The 20,883-nt window shown below is 42.2% G+C and overlaps 1 protein-coding gene and 1 non-coding gene across 2 annotated transcripts; both read left to right on the plus strand.

Annotated features, from left to right (window-relative positions):
- Nucleotides 1–3,491: 3,491 nt before the first annotated feature.
- On the plus strand, nucleotides 3,492–10,483 carry LOC131231385 (thylakoid lumenal 17.4 kDa protein, chloroplastic). Its single transcript, XM_058227549.1, has 5 exons — nucleotides 3,492–3,659; nucleotides 4,000–4,124; nucleotides 6,550–6,796; nucleotides 9,189–9,408; nucleotides 10,160–10,483. The coding sequence occupies exons 1-5, from the start codon at nucleotides 3,548–3,550 to the stop codon at nucleotides 10,161–10,163; spliced, it is 708 nt and encodes a 235-aa protein (XP_058083532.1). The 5' UTR covers nucleotides 3,492–3,547; the 3' UTR covers nucleotides 10,164–10,483.
- Nucleotides 10,484–20,810: 10,327 nt separating this feature from the next.
- TRNAG-CCC (transfer RNA glycine (anticodon CCC)) lies at nucleotides 20,811–20,881 on the plus strand. Its single transcript has one exon. It is a non-coding gene; the product is annotated as a tRNA-Gly (tRNA).
- Nucleotides 20,882–20,883: the final 2 nt, after the last annotated feature.

Consider the following 20,883-nt stretch of genomic DNA (forward strand, 5'->3'; position numbering starts at 1 on the left):
CATTTTATCAAATTTGAAAAAGTATTGGAAGAAATGGTTCAAACCTTTTATTTCTCAAACCGACATATCCATGAATCGGGATCATATGCTGGCTTGTCGGAGCCATGCATAACTCACTTAAGTCAATGTGGACTCTTTTGAGATTAGTTTATAATAATACCACAAGTGATCCCTTCCCCCAATCACCCCTTAAACAAGTCAGGCAAAGTTTTGAGAACTCTGTCATGTCCCAACTTGACTCGAGCTTGAACGGGTAAGGATGAGCCACCAAGTCAAAAAATTACGGCATAATATCTTGAAATGTGAAATAAAGTAAGCTAATATGTCTTAGATAAAACGTGAAATAAATATGAGATTATTGCTATTTATACTTGGCATGACACAACTAGATCAAATGGTTTAGAAGATGCTACGTGGTAGCCATGCTACACGTTGTATATGTTGATGCCTTTTTTTGGTCGTCCTAGCCACGCCTTGGAGATCCTGCACAAGAAGAACACCAATGGAGACTTTGGCTAAGATAGAGGACCCTCTGATGCTAAAGTCAAACAGGGAATATGTGTTTATGAGTGTTAGGGTTTCAATGCGTACCTTTATTTACAGACTGAACTTTTATTTATAGCCATGGACCTTCATTTATAGCCACGGGATGCCCTCCTGAGATGGAAAGCTCTCCCACTTGGCAAGTAGCTATCTTCTGAGATCCTTGGCACGGATCTTGGAACAACTTTAGTGATAAGATCAACAGGTAGGAACCCGAGGGGGGGGGAGAGGTTGCACTAGAAGGCCGAGCTCGACCAAATAATGCCAATCAGGAAGTTGATGGTCCAAGGCCGTCTTGAGGTAGATGTTGGGTCACAGCTGAGGTCGACCTCGATGCATACTGACCATAGTTCATTGGTTGGTCCGATCTTGTCAGGAGGTCAGATCTCTTTATTGATAATCAAAGTGTCAGGTCATGCCTATGGCTCGAGTAAGACACCACATGAAGTAGAAGTGAGAGTGACACTCACCATTGAAACTTTCCTTGAGCCACCGTTATGGTGCCATGTAACCTGTTAATAAGTTCACGTAGAGCTAGATGAAGAAAACATAAATATAAGCTTGACTCGAACTTCTATGGCCCCAATATGTTTTCAACTATAAGTGTTTAATTCCCACTGTGTGGTCCACCTGAGCCTTGGAATTGCCTTATTTTTTATTTGTACCAAAAAATGGTATGTAAAAATGGATGGACGGTGTGGATAAATTCCATCCTTTTCCATGATGGGTTACTTGTCTTGGGCCGATTTGTTTATTGGGCCTTATGGGCCGAGATGAGTCATGAGGTCCACTTGCTCTCCTAGTGGACCCGATACTCTCAAATCTGATGTCTTACCTTGGTCACCATGGATTTACATGATGAATGGTCCACCTGCAATATATGGGTCCCACACAATGTTCTCATGAGGCTCATAGGAATCACATGTAGACGTGAGTGTCCTTATAAGAGTGGTGTGACCATCACCCGTTGAATGTGAGATCCAATCCATTCATCAATATATAAAAAGATGAAAAGTGGATAGGAGATCTGATCCGTTCATCAGGTTTGCACTGTCAAGATCATTCCATATTCTGGAAATCAGGCTGGCTGATATATTAGCTGGGCCATCCATGTGTGAGAAATGTGGACAGTTGGGGAAAATGTGACTAAGGAATTGTAATTGAATAAGCGTGTGATCTGCATTATGAGTGGACACCGTTAATGTCATGGATCTCATACACGTATGCCACTTTGCCGATTAATGGCATGGATCTCATACACGTATGCCGATTAATGGCATGGATCTCATCCAAATCAGATGGTTAGGATTTCTTGATCTACACGTGGCCAATAGTTGGATGTTTTATATGGACGTGGATTGCGTGGTGACCCCAACATCACTTGGTTACGTTTTCGATACTCTCCGGGGCCCACCATAATGCGTGTGTTCTATCCATACCATCCATCCATTTTGACGGCTCATGTTAAGGCATGAACCTAAAATTGAAGCATATCCAAAGCTCACGTGGAACACACCATAGGAAATAGTGGGGATTAAACTCCCACCGTTGAAAACTTCTTGGGGCCCACAAAAGTGGTGTGGCCCACCTGAGTTTTTTTTTTCGGCTTGGTTTTTTATTGAATATATTATTCTTGGCAGGGCACACCTTCTGAATGGATTCGATGGGGAGAAAGACAGGTGAGTGGACCCCAACCACAGTCTATTCATGTTCAATGGTTCATACACTCCCTATTGTTCCCACAGCTGCAGCCCACCTGAGTTATGCATGGCCATATTTTAGGACGAAGGGATAGTGCCAGACCTGATGAACGGAATGGATTTCGTAAAACACATCATGGGTGGGCCCCACACAACACATCATCTACAGACTACAAACCCTTGGCGAGTTGGCCCGAATAATCCATACTGAGTCAACCCAGTCCGGCTGAGTCACTCCCTATTTTTAGTTCAGGTCGGGTGCAACGGATCGTTTGGGGCAATTCTCACACACGAACTTTCAATCCCGACCGTTGAGACGAGGACGTTTGCTGACCCCACATCTACCCCTCTCCACGCACATATTTACATTGCAGACACGAGCCAGTTTGGCACGCATGTGTTATACACGATTAGTGCACGAGAAGAATCCTAGACCGCAATGAACATACAACTATAGTACATTCCGTTGATCACGACCGTTGGAAATTTTCACTAAGCCGCCCGTACTTAACATACAGAGGTGGGGCCCATTTGACTACTCGACCGGCCTGATGGTTATTTTCATGGTGAGTTAGCAAGCAGCAAACCTCTTGATGGAATTGAATCGTGTGGCCCCAAGATGTTTTTAATGGTGAGAATTAAATCCCCACCGTGTAGTCCACCTGAGATTGTATCTGCTTTTTTTTTTGTCAGAATACAGTAAAATGAACTTTAAAAAATGATGGACGGAGTGGATATAGAATAGATAATCTAGGTAGGCTCCACAATCAGCGTCGTACCCACCTTGTTGGATAGAGCTAGACAGAGATAAACATCAGTCGCGGTGTCGTCCCACGTGTAATAGGAAATGATACGGTATATCCAAAGAACCGGAATCCGGTAGATCCATCTCTTTAAACTACACGTGGAAGGGTGATATATCAATCAGGGCCGTTCATCTAGTTTATTCATACTGTCGATAGAAAATATCATTAAAAATCATAACGAAAAGATAATCATGCCCATTAAATCAATGGACCTAAAATCGATGATTGGAAATAAAAATTAAGTTAGCCGTTGAATAACGAACAGGAAAATCAAATAAATTGATGAACAGGACTGTTTAATAGGATTAGAAATATCCAAATAATATATCCATATATTTTCCAGTATATGGACGGACCCGATTGATAGATTATCATGCCACGTGTAATACAGAGAGTACAGATCTACAATACTCCGGTTCTCCGGAGCTATACCGAATCACTTCCCTGGATTCGAGAGGATATAGAGATAAGAGCAGAAGAAGCAAGAAGCAGCTCGAAATGGCGACTGTTTCTTTCTCCCCAAACGGTTTCTCTCTCAACGGTCCTTTAACCAAACGCCACGTGTCCTCAGTACCGAAATCTCGGTCTCAGATCCGAATCACGTCCTCCGGTACGATCGAAACCGTTACGGATACTCTTTCATTTCTGATATCATACACCCTCTTTCCTATTTTTGGAATTGAAATAGTACAAAAATTCAAAAAACGGAAATTGGGTGTTGAAAATCAAAATGTTTTATTTGCTGAATTTGAATAATTTGGTAGTTCTCATCTTGGCCGTCCATTTAATGGGCAGCAATCAAATTCAGCATCATCTGTTGATTTTGATTGGGACCCATCTCAATTTGGGTGGTTGAATTGAGGGACATGTCCACTCCTTTCACTTGAGCTCAAGAAAGTTGAGAGAAATTGGGTTTCCAAACATGAGAAATCTATTCTACTATGGTGTAGTGATTGAAGACAGTGCTGGATTTGGGGAAAGCTGCTCCCCATTCAAGGAACTAAAATCTGTTGCTTGTGGCTTGCTTGCTGTTTGGACGGTAACCGCCGCATCGCCGGTTGTTGCTGCTAATCAGGTTAGGAACATGCTCTTCCATTTCCTTCATTCTAATTACCTTACATGGAAAATCTCAAAAAAAAAAAAAAAAAAAAAAAAAGAAAAAAAAAAAAAAAGAAGAAGAAAGAAAGAAGGAAAGAAAGAAGAAGAAGAAGAAGAAGAACTAATATTGATGGGTGTGTTTGGCTGCACCAAATTTCATTAAGGGGGCGTTTGGATAGTAAGTTACTTAATAAGTTACTTTTTCTACTTACTAACGGTCAATAAGTAACTTATTTCATATAAGTAGCTGATGCAGGACAATTAACCACTCGATCTAAAAGCTCGAACTGATAGAGCATGACGAATTAATTCCTTTATCTCATACCCCAGGCCCCACATCCCATGGGCTAGTACCTCGGCGGAACCCCCCTCGTGGGCCCCACGTCACATGGGTACCACCTCACATGAGCCACCCGCCTCACACGGGCTGCTCACCCCGAGTGTGCCCCTGCATCCCACAGGCCACCCCACTTGAGCCTGATTAGTTATAAGTAACTTTTTTACTTAAAAGTACTTAATCACTTCAGTTAATTTTTTTTTTAGCTTTTCTACTTTTCATAAGTTGTTGAAGAGAGGCATGGAGAGACAAAAGAGAGGAGAATCTGATAAGTAGGAGCCCGTCTCACATGGGCCGCCTACCCCGAGTGTGTCCCTGCATCCCACAAGCTACCCCACTCGAGCCCAATTTGAAAATGCCCTTGCATTACTCTCTCTCTCTCTCTCTCTCTCTCTCTCTCTGTCTTTTGTAGATTTTTTTTTCTTTTTTTGAAATACTCCAACAATAACTTTATAAAATTGTCTTATCATATCCACCAAACACGCCCGAAAGAAAGTTATAGTGCTTCTAGTTGCATTGGGATATTTAAACATTCTACCAATTAATCTAGACTGTCCATTAGGTCCCATGTCCATTTCATGGGCAATGTGAGAAACTCACACCAATCAGATGGTTAGAGTGACCGGATAAAAGTGATGCTTCAGAACCATAAGCAATCCATGATGGTTCCCATCAAGTGTCAAGTTGGTGATTGGACCTTTTTTTTTTTTTTTTTCAAATGGTCTTTTTTTTTTTTGAAGACACAGGGTGTCCCCACCTCTTTTTTGAAGTGAGACTAATCCCTGCGGATACACGCAATCACCCTCAACCATGTGTATCGGGTAAAGCTAAGGAGGGGAATCGAACCCTCACCTATAGGGAGCAAACATACGGCAAAAACCATTCGCCCAAACCTCGTTGGGTAGTTAGCATTGTCCTATCGATGTTGATTTTGTAGTGTAGGCCACCATGAATGTGTTCTAGTCCTAGCGGACAGTCTAGATCAATCGTCTCAACTATACAAGGTCCCCAATGCAACTAGGAGCATTGTAATTTAATTCATATTCATAAATAAAATGAATGAATGAAAGATTCAATTAAATATTAAACATAAATGTTATGTTAAAATTGAAATATTAAATTAATATAATCAAAGAAGAGGTCTAGCCTCTCTCTCTCTCTCTCTCGCGCGTGCGCGCACGCACACACACACATTGCTTAGTGATTTAGAACATAGTAGTCAAATGTAGTAGAATTTCTAGCAATTTTCATCTCATTATGCTATGTTCTACTCGGTTGGCATTCGTGTATTCTTTTCATAAAGATCTGGATAGAGAATCATTGCTTCTATTGATTCAATATGCATACAGAAAGAAAATGCATCAATTAGATTCTCTCTCCTTGTCCCAAATCAATGCTCCACGAGCATTCAATGACTTCTCTTTTAAGTTAATATTTGAGCATTTCGAGATATTCTCAAGTTGAATATATTCCTAAGGAAATGCTTCGAGTTGTCGCTATGGACTACCAAATTGGTGTACTTCAGGTACTCAGTTTCATATTCCAACATATCTTCCATTTCCTCATTTCTATAGCATTAATACCACACCCAAGGTTTAGAGTATCATTGAAAACTGGTAAGTGTCGCCCAATACAAATCAATTTTGTCCACAGGCAGTAAATCTGCACCGTCCCGACACAGGTCTATATGGGGTGATCATGCGGTCCACCAAAACCGATTTTTAAACCTTGATCACAATCTGGTCAATCCGCATTGCAGGACCATAAATACATCTAAGGAAATGGAAATCACAATCTGTTTAATACGCTTTGCCAACCTCTAGCTTCATCTAAAGAATTAAGTGATTGAAATCCTTACTCAAATTAGTTGGTCCTCTCTTCAGGTGGGTCACATGTATATGGTAAGACAGTTGAGATCAACTGATGGGTGGTTCACATCCAATGTATACATTTGGTCCACCTAATAAGTGGTCTGGCATGTTCACTCAGTTTGGTATGTTTTTTAGGCTGATATTGCCATTACTATATTGTTTTCGACTTGAATTCTATCTTCACTTTCTTGCAGAGGCTGCCTCCATTATCGACAGAGCCAAATCGGTGTGAGCGGGCATTTGTTGGAAACACGATCGGTCAAGCAAATGGAGTATATGACAAACCAATCGATCTTCGATTTTGTGATTACACAAACGATAAATCAAATCTGAAAGGGAAGTCGCTTGCAGCAGCCCTGATGTCGGAAGCCAAGTTCGACGGTGCGGATATGACGGAGGTGGTGATGTCCAAGGCTTATGCTGTTGGAGCAAGCTTCAAGGGTAATTATGTCACTCCCCTTCTATTCAGTTATATGTTTTTGTGATTCAGTCATTAGTGTTATCTCTTAGTCATAGACTCCCAATTCCTAGTTCCAACCGCATAAGGAATGCATCTGAAATCAAATTCGAAATCACATTTCTTATAATCTTTAAAAGGGTGTGTTTGGTTGCAACAAATGTCATAAAATTCATGATTAATCAGTCTAATTCGGTGTAAAATATCATGATATTTGGTGCAACCAAACGCTCCCCAAAGTATAAAATATTGCAGCATTCGTTTGACAAGCTTTTATTCTGTTTCATCTTTTCTTTTTTAATAAAAACTAAAAGGGTGCATTTAGTTGCACCAAATATCATGAAATATTGCACCAAATTAGACTGATTAAATATGAAATTTCACAATATTTGGTGCAACCAAACATGCCCAAAAACTAGGATTTTTAAGCCTCTTTTAGGCATGACCATCACATTCACTAAATAACCCCTGATTTTGCTTGCAATGGAAATATTAATTTACTAGAAACCTGTTATTATCATGGTTAGAATCAGTGTTTTAGAACCCAGACTGGACCCGGTGATCGGATCATTCGGGACTGTAACTTCCGCCAAAGCTGGTCGACTCACTATAAAATCCGGTCAGTTGACGGCATAACTGTTTTGTTAAAAATATGCAACTTTATCAGTCGAATACTCAAAACTTGAACCCCAAATTCCTTGTATTTAAAAAAAAAATGATTTTAGATTTAAGTAGATTTGAAAAACGGGCAAGTGGGGGTCTGACCTGTTGTTCATGAAAACAGGTTGAGGTCCAGTCCAGAATTAAAACATTGGTTGGAATTTACAAAGGGTGCAAGTGGACCCTACTCTCCCTCTGATACTCTTGAGATGGTGAGATGAGTCCCATGTCCATTTTCATTGGAAAAGATGGTTACAGAATCTCTTTTACACTGATATTAAAGCTTTTACTCTCCTTCAAGCGGGCCATTAAAGCAGGAATTTTTGCTAGTATTGCTCACATTTGTAGCCATCCTCTTGTTGATTGCCCCATTTGCTGATCTAGACCATTCATCGTGTAGACCTATTGGCCGATCTAAGTATGACCATTCATGGAAAATAAGGTATTGCAAGAGACCAAAGGAGGAGCAGCACCTTAAAAGAAGATTCATGGAACTGGTCTTTCTGAATGAACTAGATTATGGTGTCTTGGGCACCAATCATATGCACGGTGCACTGTTAGACTGTCCAAATCGCGAGTCCCATTATGGATGTAGCATGTCTGGAAATTCATACTAATCCATTGCTCTTAACCGTTCAATCTTTCACATTAAATTTTTTATTTTTTATTTCCTTTTAACGGCCGTCTGTTTTGTTTTAAACCACCCCTTTGATAGCCATCAATTTGGACTGAGTATCAATTTTCTGGCTATGGTCCATCAACAATGAGCCCTATCATTTAGATGGTCTCTGATTAAAAATCATGTATGCTGATGCAAGTCAATTAACCACTTGCTCTAAAAGCTCGAACTGATAGAGCATAACAAATTAATCCCTTTATCTCATAGACCAGGCCTCAAATCCATGAGTTATGTCATCGGCCGAACCCTCCTCATGGGCCCCAAATCCATGGCTTCTGCCTCATGCGGCCCCTAAATCCATGGGTTCTGCTGGCCACCCACCCCGAGTGTGCCGATGCATCTCACAAGCCACCCCATTCGAGCCCGGTGTGAAAATGCCCCCGCATTATATGATTAATTGTACTGTGGATGAGACACTATGGCCTAAAAATGGCAGCGCGCTATCAGCTCAGAGCTCCCACTGTTCAAGTATATTAAGACAACCAAGACCAATGTTTTAAAAGTTGGACTGGACCCCGACATGGTTTTTAGGCCATTTGTTCCAACACCAGGTCCTACCAGTCATACCCAACTGGCCTACTTTGGCCTGGAAATCTGCTTCATTTAAAATAATAGAAAATAGAGATTATTACAGCAATTTGATATTAAGCTTAGTGGTCAAGTGTTTGGTTTTTAAGTAGATCTTTGTTGTCATATTTCAATGGTTGTAGTTGCACTTATATATATATATATATATATATATATATATATATATATATATATATATAAACAGAAATCAGATGACTGGGTTTTAAGGTGACCCAGTTCACACCATTGATTTCATGATTTAATGATTTGCCTGAGTTGACTTGGGCTCGGTCCAGTCCAATCCCCGTTCGTCACCATGAATCAGCATTGAGAAAATGTCCTAATCGACCCAACTCGGATGAGTCACACCCTACTCAGCCAAGTCCTGACTCGACTCAGTAGGTCCGAGTCATCAATCCATGATCAGTTAAAAATTCTTCTGAAATGAATGCCCTTCGACGCGGATGCAGGTGTGGACTTCTCAAATGCAGTTTTGGACCGTGTCAATTTTGGAAAGGCTAACCTTCAAGGAGCCGTGTTTAGGAATGCAGTGCTATCAGGTTCCACCTTTGTGGAAGCTCAGTTGGAAGATGCAGTGTTTGAGGACACCATAATCGGTTACATCGATCTTCAGAAGCTATGCACAAACACATCGATCAGCACAGATGGACGAGCCGAATTGGGATGCAGGTAACCATTGCCTTCCAATCGTTCCTCATCATTCATTTCTTTTCGAATCGTTGCTTGTGGGCCCACTGCTTATTCAGATAATCTCAATCAGCTTCCATTCATTTTTGTGCTATAAATGAATGTCTGAAAATCATAAAGTACATAAACGGTTCAATGAGTAGGATTTGAGAATTTTTGTCCACATTGTTTTGTATCTAATATGTATTAATCATCCAAATTCCATGAGAATGATATGTGATGACAAGGATCTTGCACACTCACTATCCATAACTGGCCACACATGTGGAAAACCCGGGTGGGCCGTGTTGTGTAAATGACCTAGTCCAAAAATAGGTTGGTCAACTCATCAGGTGGGCTGAACTTGTATGAAACAAGTGGATTGATGTAGAGCGGGTCGCGAACACTTTCATGTCCAAGATGAACCAGAGAAGGCCCGATCAGAAGCGGAAGTGATCATGACCGTCAGAACCCTAAAACAGGCATATCTCGCAAACTAGGATAAGTTATTCGAGGTACTGTATATGATTTTGGGGTAGGAGAAACTACTTTAGCCTGCCTATCGGATAGACTGGATTTTTGTGCCAGGCCATTTTTACAGCGGCTCCCACCCGTTGCACTGCTGACATTCCACAAAAGTGTGGCCATGGTATCTGTGATCAAAATATGTTTCTTTTGTTGTATTGTATTATGGTCAGCCAAGGTAAACTGCAATTCTTAACTAGAAATAACTAGAGGTGGAGCCCACCTTTAGGTGATCGAGACCCTTTGTCTGGTGGGCCCAACGAGGCGATGTCTTTGTTTGATGGTCTTCGATTTTCCATGTGAAAGTCACTCCTACAACCCATCCTTATCAGGAAGTGTGGAGCCCTTGAGTGATCCAGATAGTTTTTTTTTTTCTGATGCGACCATCAGGTATGGACCATGCCCTTAAAAGCCCCTGCAATAAGAAGATACTGGCCGTCGATTTTGTGTCCTTTTTTTTTTTCCATGTAATGTAGACTATTACTTTCTCACATCTCACTGTCTCTATTTAGTGGCCATGAATAAAAAGGTTAGGATTTTCCCAACTTGGAGATTTTTGGAGCATGGTACATCCATGGATGTTGAGTTGCCTGTCCCCCCTGCTAACAGGAAGTTTCCATATTCTAAAGCTACATGGGACCCACCGCGATGTTTGTGAGAAATCCACTCTGTCCATCCATTTCACCGGCTCATTTTAGCGAATTAGCTGAAAATGATGCAGATCCAAAACTAAAGTGGACCACACTACAGGAAACAGTGGGGATGGAAATGCCTAACATTGAAACCTTCCCAGGGTCCACGGTGATGTTTTTATGCGATCCAAACCATTCATAAGGTCATTCCAATGGGATGAACTGGAAAAACATTGGCCTGATCCAAGCCCTCCATCATAGTGAGCAATTGCATCCCCACTGTTTCCTATAGTATGGCCCACTTGAGTTTTGGTACATCCGCATTTTTGGGTTAATGTACTAACATGAGCCAGCGAAATAGGTGGATGAGGTGGACTTGTCACAAACACGTGTACAGACGGAATAGGCAAGCACATTGTCCATATCTCTTGCATAATCAACGGTCCGAAAAACCCACTCTTCCCCCATCCCAAATATCCATAGGGTGCTCATGGTCTCTAATTTTGGTACATTGGCCCATATTAGTTAGTCGCGGAGACCGTCTGTGACCATTACATTTTTTGTTATGGTTGATTCAACCAAAAGGACCATTTGCATTTAAGCAAAGTAATGCAAGAGTATTTTCACTCCATGCTCGAGTGGGGTGGCTTGTGGGATGCAAGAGCACACTCGGGGTGGGCAGCCCGTTTGAGTTGGGTAGCCCGTGTGAGGAGGGTGACTTATATGAGACGGAACCCATTTGATGTGGGGCCCATGAGGGGAGTTCGGCCAAGACCTAATGCATGGGATGTGGGGCCTGGGTATGAGATAAAGGGTTTGATTCGTCATGCTCTATCAATTCGATCTTTTAGAGCAAAGTGATTGGTTATCCCGTATCTCAAAGCTTTGTCGAGACTATTCATTGTTGTCAGACGTTAAAGCCTTCAACATTCTGGGGCTGCTCGACTAGTCGAGCACTGCTCGACTCAAAGTCCAGCGTGCTATTATTTTTGGTGTCTAGGCCGCTCGACCAGTCGAGGCCTCGGCTTGACTAGTCGAGGTTACGCAGATCCTGTGCGGACTGCGTAAATTTGAGGCGGTTTCCAGACTTTTTTAAAGGAGGTGCGTAAGTGGAGTTTCCTAAACTATAAATAGGGGTCCCTATAGCTATTCTAAAGAATCCTAAGGCTTTCTAAAGGAGTTCCAAGGCTTCCTAAAAGGATTTTAGGGTTTCTAAAGGGTGTAGCAAGGGTGAGATTCGAGGTTGTTCAAATCGGGTAAGTCCTCTCTCTTTGTAATTTCTATTTTCATAGTGGAGATCTGTAGCTTTGTGCCGTGGTTTTTTCCCGCAAGGGTTTTCCACGTTAAATCTTTATGTTCTCTTGTATGTGCTTGGTGCCTTTGGATTGCTATCCTAGATTTAGATTTGTGTGATTCAGCAGCACAAATCCCCAACAAATGATATCAGAGCAATCGTTGAGGCACTGATCTGAATCCAATGGATTAGTAATAATGGCAAGCACTAGGTATGATATTGAGAAGTACTCAGGGAAAAATAATTTTGAGTTATGGAAGATCAAGATGATCAGTTCCTTAATCAAGTAAGGCGAAGATGGTGCTCTTGCGGAGCGAAAGTCTACTATGACTGATGATGAATGGAATACTCTTGATAAAAAGGCTTTATCATCGATCCGTTTATGTCTTACGGATGAGGTTCTCTACAACGTCATGAGGGAGAAAACTGTGGCTAAGTTATGGCAGAAGTTAGTGGATGTTTATGCGAAAAAATTATCTAAAAATCGCCTACACTTGAAGCGGTAGTGATATAACTTCAAGATGGTAGAGGGTGGAGATCTGGAGGCTCACATCAACAACTTTAATAAATTGGTTTGCAAATTGCTGGATATGGAGGAAGTGATGAAAGATGAAGAACAAGCATATATGTTGCTGAATTCTCTTCCGGCATCTTATGAGTCATTTAAGGACACAATGTGTTCAACGAATAAAATCCCGAGTGTCGACACCATTATCTCGGCCCTTCAAGGGAAGGCTATGAGAAAGCTTAACGTCAACATGTGGATATCTTCTGAGGTACTGCTTACAAGGGGTAGAAATTTTGAACAATGTACAGGTTCTTCAGGTTCTAGATCCAAATCCAGAGGCAAGGGCAAATGAAAGGTAAAGTACTGGAATTGTGGGATGGAAGGACATGTGAAGAAGGATTGTGAAAATTCTAAATCTAAGAGAGAAGATTCTGAGGCTTCGTACAGGGAAGCCAATGCTACCACGTCAGATGGATCGAGTGGATGTGATGGTAATGTTTTGTCTGTATCTACGATCAAGTAGTCATACGATGATTGTAAGGACGAGTGGATGCTAGACACAGGGGCATCTTTTCAAATGACTCTTCACCGGAGTTGGTTCACCAGCTACATGGAGTGCGATAGTGGACAGGTATTTATGGTCAATGGCATTGCTTGTAATGTTGTGGCTGTTGGTTCGGTGTGCATCAGGATGTTTGATGGGGTGGAGTGTACCTTGACTGATGTCAAGTACGTTCCTGATTTGAAGCAGAATCTTATTTCTCTTGGTATACTTGAGGCAATGGGCTGCAAGTCCACAGGTATTGATGGTGCTCTTAAGGTATCTAAGGGGGCACGGGTAATCATGAAAGCGCAACGACTCAATAACATGTACAGGTTGATCGGGAGCACTTCAAAAGGTGGAGCTGCAGTGGCTGCCGTGGAATCCACCTCTACACGTGTGTGGCATGTTGGGCATGGCCACATGAGCGGGCATGGTAGGAAGGTTGAGACATGCGGACAAGGATACAGAGCAGGTGGAGCAGCCACCTATGAGAAGAATCACGCGGCATGATCGTAAGATATCGGCGAGGTACATGGACGACTCCAATATCGCAGAAGGATCCGTCTTCTATTCTGATGGCTCTAGGTGAGCTTGATACTGAGAAGTAGAAGGTGACTATGGGTAATATTATGGACTCATTGTACCAAACTGACACATGGGAGCGGGTGGAGCTTCGAGTGGGTTGGAGAGCGGTTGGATGCAGGTGGATCTTCAGGAGGATACAGCATAGATACAGCGAGGTTGGCAGGATGGGTTATGCTCAGAGAGAAGGTATCGGCCTCTCAGAGATATTCGCGCCGACGGTATAACAGGTGTGTATTAGATCCATGATTGGCGCTGGTTGGCCAATGTGATCTTGAGATGGAAGGATGGATGTGGAGTCTGCACTTCTACAAGGGAAAGTGAAGAGTAGATCTACATGAAGCAACCAGAGCGATTCGAAGTTAAATGGGCTGAGAAAAGACTTTGCAGGAGCTCATGATTCGACCTGTCGCATAGGCAGTAGTTTGATTCCTTCATGGTGAGTCAGGAATTGATGACATGTCTGAAATCAATGTACTGAAGACTCGGTTAAGTGGGACATTCATGATAAAAGATCGGGGGGCTGCAAAGATGGTTCTCAGCATTGAGACTGAAGGAAGAGTAGGCTTTGGTTATCTCAGGCAGAATACTTTGGGTAGGTATTGATCAAGTATATGATGGATTAGGCAGAGCCAGAGAGCGTTCCCTACGTGTCTCTCTTCAAGTTTTCTTCGGGACATGTCCCAAAACAGATGAGAAAAAGCAGGATATCTCATGAGCCTTATTCGAATGTGGTTGGCAGTGTATACCATGGTATGGATTAGACCAGTTATTTCACAGGCTATCAGTGTTGTGAGCAAGTACCCCGACAAGCAATATTGGGTAGCGTTGAGATGGTAAGAAGACTACGTCTTTCCTTTTGAGAAGACAGGAGCAAAGGTGGTTGGGCACGTGAATTTTAATCCGGCAGACATGCTCACCTAGATCATTCCTGTATAGAAGTTCAAGTTCTGTGTAACTTCTCTGAGCTTGGCGATGGCATAAAAGTAGGACAGTGTGCACAAGAAGCTATGATGTGATACAGAGATAAAAGAAGAGGTCAAGAAGCTACACGGTTGAATGTTGAAGACTTTGTGAAGATTATTGTTAGACGTTAAAGCCTTCAACATTCTAGGGCTGCTCAACCGGTCGAGGACCTGGCTCGACCGGTCGAGTGAGCCGCTTGACTTAAAATCCAACGTGCTATTATTTTTGGTGTCCGGGCCGCTCGACCAGTCGAGGGGATGGCTCAACCGATCAAAGGGGTCCCTCGACCAGTCGAGGCCTTAGCTCGACTAGTCGAGGTTACGCAGATCCTGCATGGATTGCGTAAATTTGAGACGGTTTCTGAACTTTTCCAAAGGAGGTGCGTAAGTGGAGTTTCCTAAACTATAAATAGGGGTCCCTAGAGCTATTCTAAAAAATTCTAAGGCTTTCTAAAGGAGTTTCAAGGCATCCTAAAAGGATTTTAGGGTTTCTAAAGGGTGTAGTAAGGGTGAGATTCGAGGTTGTTCGAATCGGGTAAGTCCTCTCTCTTTGTAATTTCTATTTTCATAGTGAAGATCTGTCGCTTTGTGCTGTGGTTTTTTCCCAAAAGGGTTTTCCACGTTAAATCTGTGTGTTCTCTTGTGTGTGCTTGGTGCCATTATATTGCTATCCTAGATCTATATCTGTGTGAATCCAATGGATTAGTAATAATGGCAAGCACTAGGTATGATATTGAGAAGTACTCAGGGAAAAATAATTTTGAGTTATGGATATCAAGATGATCAGTTCATTAATCAAGTAAGGCGAAGATGGTGCTCTTGCGGAGCGAAAGTCTACTATGACTGATGATGAATGGAATACTCTTCATAAGAAGGCTTTATCATTGATCCGTTTATTTCTCACGGATGAGGTTCTCTACAATGTCATGAGGGAGAAAACTGTGGCTAAGTTATGGCCGAAGTTAGAGGATGTTTATGCGAAAAAATCTTCTAAAAATCGCCTACACTTGAAGCGGCAGTGATATAACTTCAAGATGGCAGAGGGTGGAGATCTGGAGGCTCACATCAACAACTTTAATAAATTGGTTTGCAAATTGCTGGATATGGAGGAAGTGATGAAAGATGAAGAACAAGCATGTATGTTGCTGAATTCTCTTCCGACATCTTATGAGTCATTTAAGGACACAATGTGTTTAACGAATAAAACCCCGAGTGTCGACACCGTTATCTCGGCCCTTCAAGGGAAGGTTATGAGAAAGCTTAACGTCGACATGTGGATATCTTCTGATGTACTGCTTACAAGGGGTAGAAATTTTGAACAATGTACAGGTTCTTCAAGTTTTAGATCCAAATCCAGGGGCAAGGGCAAAGGAAAGGTAAAGTGCTGGAATTGTGGGATGGAAGGACATGTGAAGAAGGATTGTGAAAATTTTAAATCTAAGAGAGAAGATTCTGAGGCTTCGTACAGGGAAGCTAATGCTGCCATGTCAGATGGATCGAGTGGATGTGATGGTAATGTTTTGTCTGTGTCTACGATCAAGCGGTCATACGATGATTGTAAGGACGAGTGGATGCTAGATACAGGGGCATCTTTTCACATGACTCTTCATCGGAGTTGGTTCACCAGTTACATGGAGTGCGATAGTAGACAGGTATTTATGGGCAATGGCATTGCTTATAATGTTGTGGCTGTTGGTTCGGTGTGCATCAGGATGTTTGATGGGGTGGAGTGTAACTTGACTGATGTCAGGTACGTTCCTGATTTAAAGCAGAATCTTATTTCTCTTGGTGTACTTGAGGCAATGGGCTGCAAGTCCATAGGTATTGATGGTGCTCTTAAGGTATCTAAGGGGGCACGGGTAATCATGAAAGCGCAACGACTCGGTAACATGTACAGGTTGATCGGGAGCACTTCAAAAGGTGGAGCTGTAGTGGCTGCAGTGGAATCCACCTCTGCATGTGTGTGGCATGTTGGGCATGGCCACATGAGTGAGCATGGTAGGAAGGTTGAGACATGCGGACAGGGATACAGTAGGTGGAGCAGCCACCTATGAGAAGAATCACACGGCATGATCGTAAGATATCGGCGAGTTACATGGACGACTCCAATATCGCAGGAGGATCCGTCTTCTATTCTGATGGCTCTAGGTGAGCTTGGTACTGAGAAGTAGAAGGTGACTATGGGCGATATTATGGACTCATTGTATCAAACTGACACATGGGAGCGAGTGGAGCTTCGAGTGGGCTGGAGAGCGGTTGGATGCAGGTGGATCTTCAGGAGGATACAGCATAGATACAGAGCGAGGTTGGCAGCAATGGGTTATGCTCAGAGAGAAGGTATCGGCCTCTCAGAGATATTCGCACCAACGGTATAGCAGGTGTGTATTAGATCCATGATTGGCGCTGGTTGGCCAATGTGATCTTGAGATGGAAGGATGGATGTGGAGTCTGCACTTCTACAAGGGAAAGTGAAGAGCTGATCTACATGAAGCAACCAGAGCGGTTCGAAGTTAAATGGGCTGAGAAAAGACTTTGCAGGAGCTCATGATTCGACCTGTCGCATAGGCAGTAGTTTGATTCCTTCATGGTGAGTCAGGAATTGATGACATGTAAATCGTCAAGTATGACATGTCTGAAATCAATGTACTGAAGACTCGGTTAAGTGGGACATTCATGATGAAAGATCGGGGGGCTGCAAAGATGGTTCTCGGCATTGAGACTGAAGGAAGAGTAGGCTTTGGTTATCTCAGGCAGAATACTTTGGGTAGGTATTGATCAAGTATGTGATGGATTAGCCAGAGCCAGAGAGCATTCCCTACGTGTCTCTCTTCAAGTTTTCTTCAGGACATGTCCCAAAACAGATGAGGAAAAGAAGGATATCTCATGAGCCTTATTCGAATGTGGTTGGCAGTGTATACCATAGTCTGGATTAGACCGGTTATTTCACAGGCTATCAGTGTTGTGAGCAAGTACCCCGGCAAGCAATATTGGGTAGCGTTGAGATGATAAGAAGACTACGTCTTTCCTTTTGAGAAGACAGGAGCAAAGGTGGTTGGGCACGTGGATTTTAATCCGGCAGACATACTCACCTAGATCATTCCTGTAGAAAAGTTCAACTTCTGTGTAACTTCTCTGAGCTTGGCGGTGACATAAAAGAATGACAGAGTGTGCACAAGAAGCTATGATGTGATACAGAGATAAAAGAAGAGGTCAAGAAGCTACACGGTTGAATGTTGAAGACTTTGTGGAGATTGTTATCAGACGTTAAAGCCTTCAACATTCTGGGGCTGCTCGGTCGGTCGAGGACCTGGCTCAACCGGTGGAGTGAGTCGCTCGACTCAAAGTCCAGCGTGCTATTATTTTTGGTGTCCGGGCCGTTCGACCAGTTGAGGGGATGGCTCAAGCGATCAAGGGGGTCCCTCGACCAATCGAGGCCTCGGCTCGACTAGTCGAGGTTATGCAGATCCTGCATGGACTGCGTAAATTTGAGGCGGTTTCCGAACTTTTCCAAAAGAGGTACGTAAGTGGTGTTTCCTAAACTATAAATAGAGGTCCCGAGGGCTATTCTAAAGAATCCCAAGGCTTTCTAAAGGAGTTTCAAGGCTTCTTAAAAGGATTTTAGGGTTTCTAAAGGGTGTAGCAAGGGTGAGATTCGAGATTGTTCGAATCGGGTAAGTCCTCTCTCTTTGTAATTTCTATTTTCATAGTGGAGATCTGTCGCTTTGTGCTGTGATTTTTTCCCACAAGGGTTTTCCATGTTAAATCTTTGTGTTCTCTTGTGTGTGCTTGGTGCCTTTGGATTGCTATCCTATATCTAGATCTGTGTGATTCCGCAGCACAAATCCCCAACATTCACGACCATTACACTCGGTTTCTAAATCATGGGCACGGCATTGTGATTTGTTGTTTTGTTTCTTATTGTGAAATGACTTGACATTGGAAGGTTAGACTCTTACAAGTGGAGGAGCTTAATATGGATGGTGGCACATTGACACAAGTATGACATATTGGGTACTTGATGGTGACACATGTGCATGCGTGAGGCACTTGAACTTGGACAATCACACACATGACACATTTAGAACATACGATTTATGTGCAAGGAAGAAAGTTTTCTCTTGCGCACTAAACTAGGGATAAGTAGCTTCATCATTTTAGCAAGAAGACAACAAATTCTTGCTTAAAAGTCATATTCAAGACTAGTTCTCCTTATAATTCATTAGGATTTTGTGCATAAATGAGGTTGAACTACAAATAGGTTTTTTTTTTCCTAACTGCTTCTTTCGGTGCAACTTTGCTAGAATACAAACTGCCATGCATTTTTATCTTTTTCTTTTTTGGATTTTTATTGCAAAATTCCCTAGGAATCAGCATTCTACAAACAATTTCCGGACAATTAGAAATCTCAAGGAGATTCTTTTTTAGAGCATGTTACAATTCCAAGGATTTAATAGCCTAACTTGATGCATTCTATTAGTCACGTGGCTATCAGGGCCAATATCATGTCCAACGTTCAAGTCACGGAAGTATGACCCATGAAAAAGGGTAACTTGTACCAGAGCCAAAGAGAAGTTAGGCTATTAAACCCTTGGGATCATAAAAGAGTAGAAACTACCTTGCTGTCATCTATATCATCTGTGGGCCCATGAGTTATGTGTATAACATCCAACCCCTACAACATATGCACCCCACCATGATGATCATACAAACAAAAATTCAGGATGATCGAATCATGGGATGGGCTACACTTGAATTTGGATGATTTTTTAAAGTTGTACACTTTCTTTTTTTTTGGCCCACTTTGTGATCCATCATATTTTTGGTTCGTCTAATAATCATAATGGGCTGCATCTGGTGAACTAATTGGATGTAAGATACACCACGTCGGCCCCACAATTCTCAATTTTCCACTTTGTAAAATAAATGAATGCAATTACCCAAAGTTCTCTCAAAAAGCACCACCTGGATATTTCCATTCTTCGAAGCACTATTTAGTTAAAAATAAAAATAAAAATTTAAAAAAATCAAAATTTGGAGGAATTTTGCATTCATGCACCAAGGTAGGCCCCACACATAACGTACCTCAAAATGAAATTGAAAGGTGGAAGATAAAATTTTTGATATTTCAGCAAAAGCAAAATTAAATTATAAATAGGTACCCGAAACCTTAATAATACACGTGTAGATCGTCATTTTAAATACGACATGGTAAGAATATATGGGTATGAATATAGGTGCGTGACCTATTGGTGGGCGTTCGTACGGGTACCCTACACGCAACCCGAACCTGACCCATTGCCACCCTACCTGACATGCATGCCACGTGGGATGACTTCATCGCTAATTTGACTTTGGACCTGGTTTTCAATTCTGACAAATGTTAACTCATGGTTTAATAATCTGGACCATTGGTCTGTAATGTCCCAGTGCGAATTGACCAATCATAAAAATCACCCACATTGGAAGATCCTAGCCATCGATCTTAGGATCATTTCTTTAGTTAAAGGTAGGCCATCGGTGTTCTTCTTCTTAAACTATTTATTCATTGGCCATAGTTCCAAAGAAATTTAGGGCATGGTTCATCCATGGTGAGATAAATGGTCCATCAAAAATATCGAGGATGGACCACATATTGAGGATGCACATAAATTAATGTGCTAGAGATGTTTGCTAAGCTCATATAGGTGTGCAAGACAGCTGATGCACATGCCATCACATATGCTAGCGTGGCACAGAGGTGCATATCCAGGCCGTCCATCAGAACATTCTTCTGATGGTCCAATGTGGACTGGGAATTCACTGTGAATGGACCATATTTGGCTATCCAATCTTTGGTTTCTTTCCTGATTGCCCGTGGACCATGTGCTTTCTTCTCAGCCATCCATTTGCAAGACACCAACTGAACAACACTATGGATTATTTTATAAACGGAATTTCCTATCCCGAGGAATGCTCGCCTGCGCACCTTCTTACGTGAGCACCTTTGCACACCTGCCATGGGCACAGAATCTGAACGGTCCATGTGACGCGACACTTCTTGAAACTCTACGGGATCAATTTTCAGCCTGATCCAAAACTCTAGTGGGCCAAGGAAAATAGAAATGCAAATCAAGGTAGAAACTGTTTCCTTTTGACATGGCCCACCATAGTTTTGGATCAGGCTGAGAGTACGTCTCATGAGGTTTCAAGAGGTTCCGCATCATGTGGACCGTTCAGATTCTGTGCTCATGACACGGGTGCAAAGGTGCGCAGGTTAGCATTCCTCATCCTATCCATAGTGGGTTTTTTAAGACTAACGATCAGTTTTTAGTGACGCTTTAGCCATAGTAGATTTTATGATATATCTTTACAAGAAGCGCATCTGGTGTAGTGGTATCATAGTACCCTCCCACGGTACTGACCAGGGTTCGATTCCCTGGATGCGCAAT

The sequence above is a fragment of the Magnolia sinica genome, chromosome 17 (assembly GCF_029962835.1).
Source record: "Magnolia sinica isolate HGM2019 chromosome 17, MsV1, whole genome shotgun sequence".
In the NCBI taxonomy this organism is placed as follows: Eukaryota; Viridiplantae; Streptophyta; class Magnoliopsida; order Magnoliales; family Magnoliaceae; genus Magnolia; species Magnolia sinica.

What these genes read in the sequence shown, in the direction of transcription:
- LOC131231385 (XM_058227549.1), top strand. Translation starts at nt 3,548, where the DNA reads ATGGCGACTGTTTCTTTCTCCCCAAACGGTTTCTCTCTCAACGGTCCT. An exon ending in GATCCGAATCACGTCCTCCG is followed by an intron (nt 3,660 to 3,999) that starts GTACGATCGAAA and finishes ACTATGGTGTAG; the next exon opens with TGATTGAAGACAGTGCTGGA. An exon ending in TGTTGGAGCAAGCTTCAAGG is followed by an intron (nt 6,797 to 9,188) that starts GTAATTATGTCA and finishes ACGCGGATGCAG; the next exon opens with GTGTGGACTTCTCAAATGCA.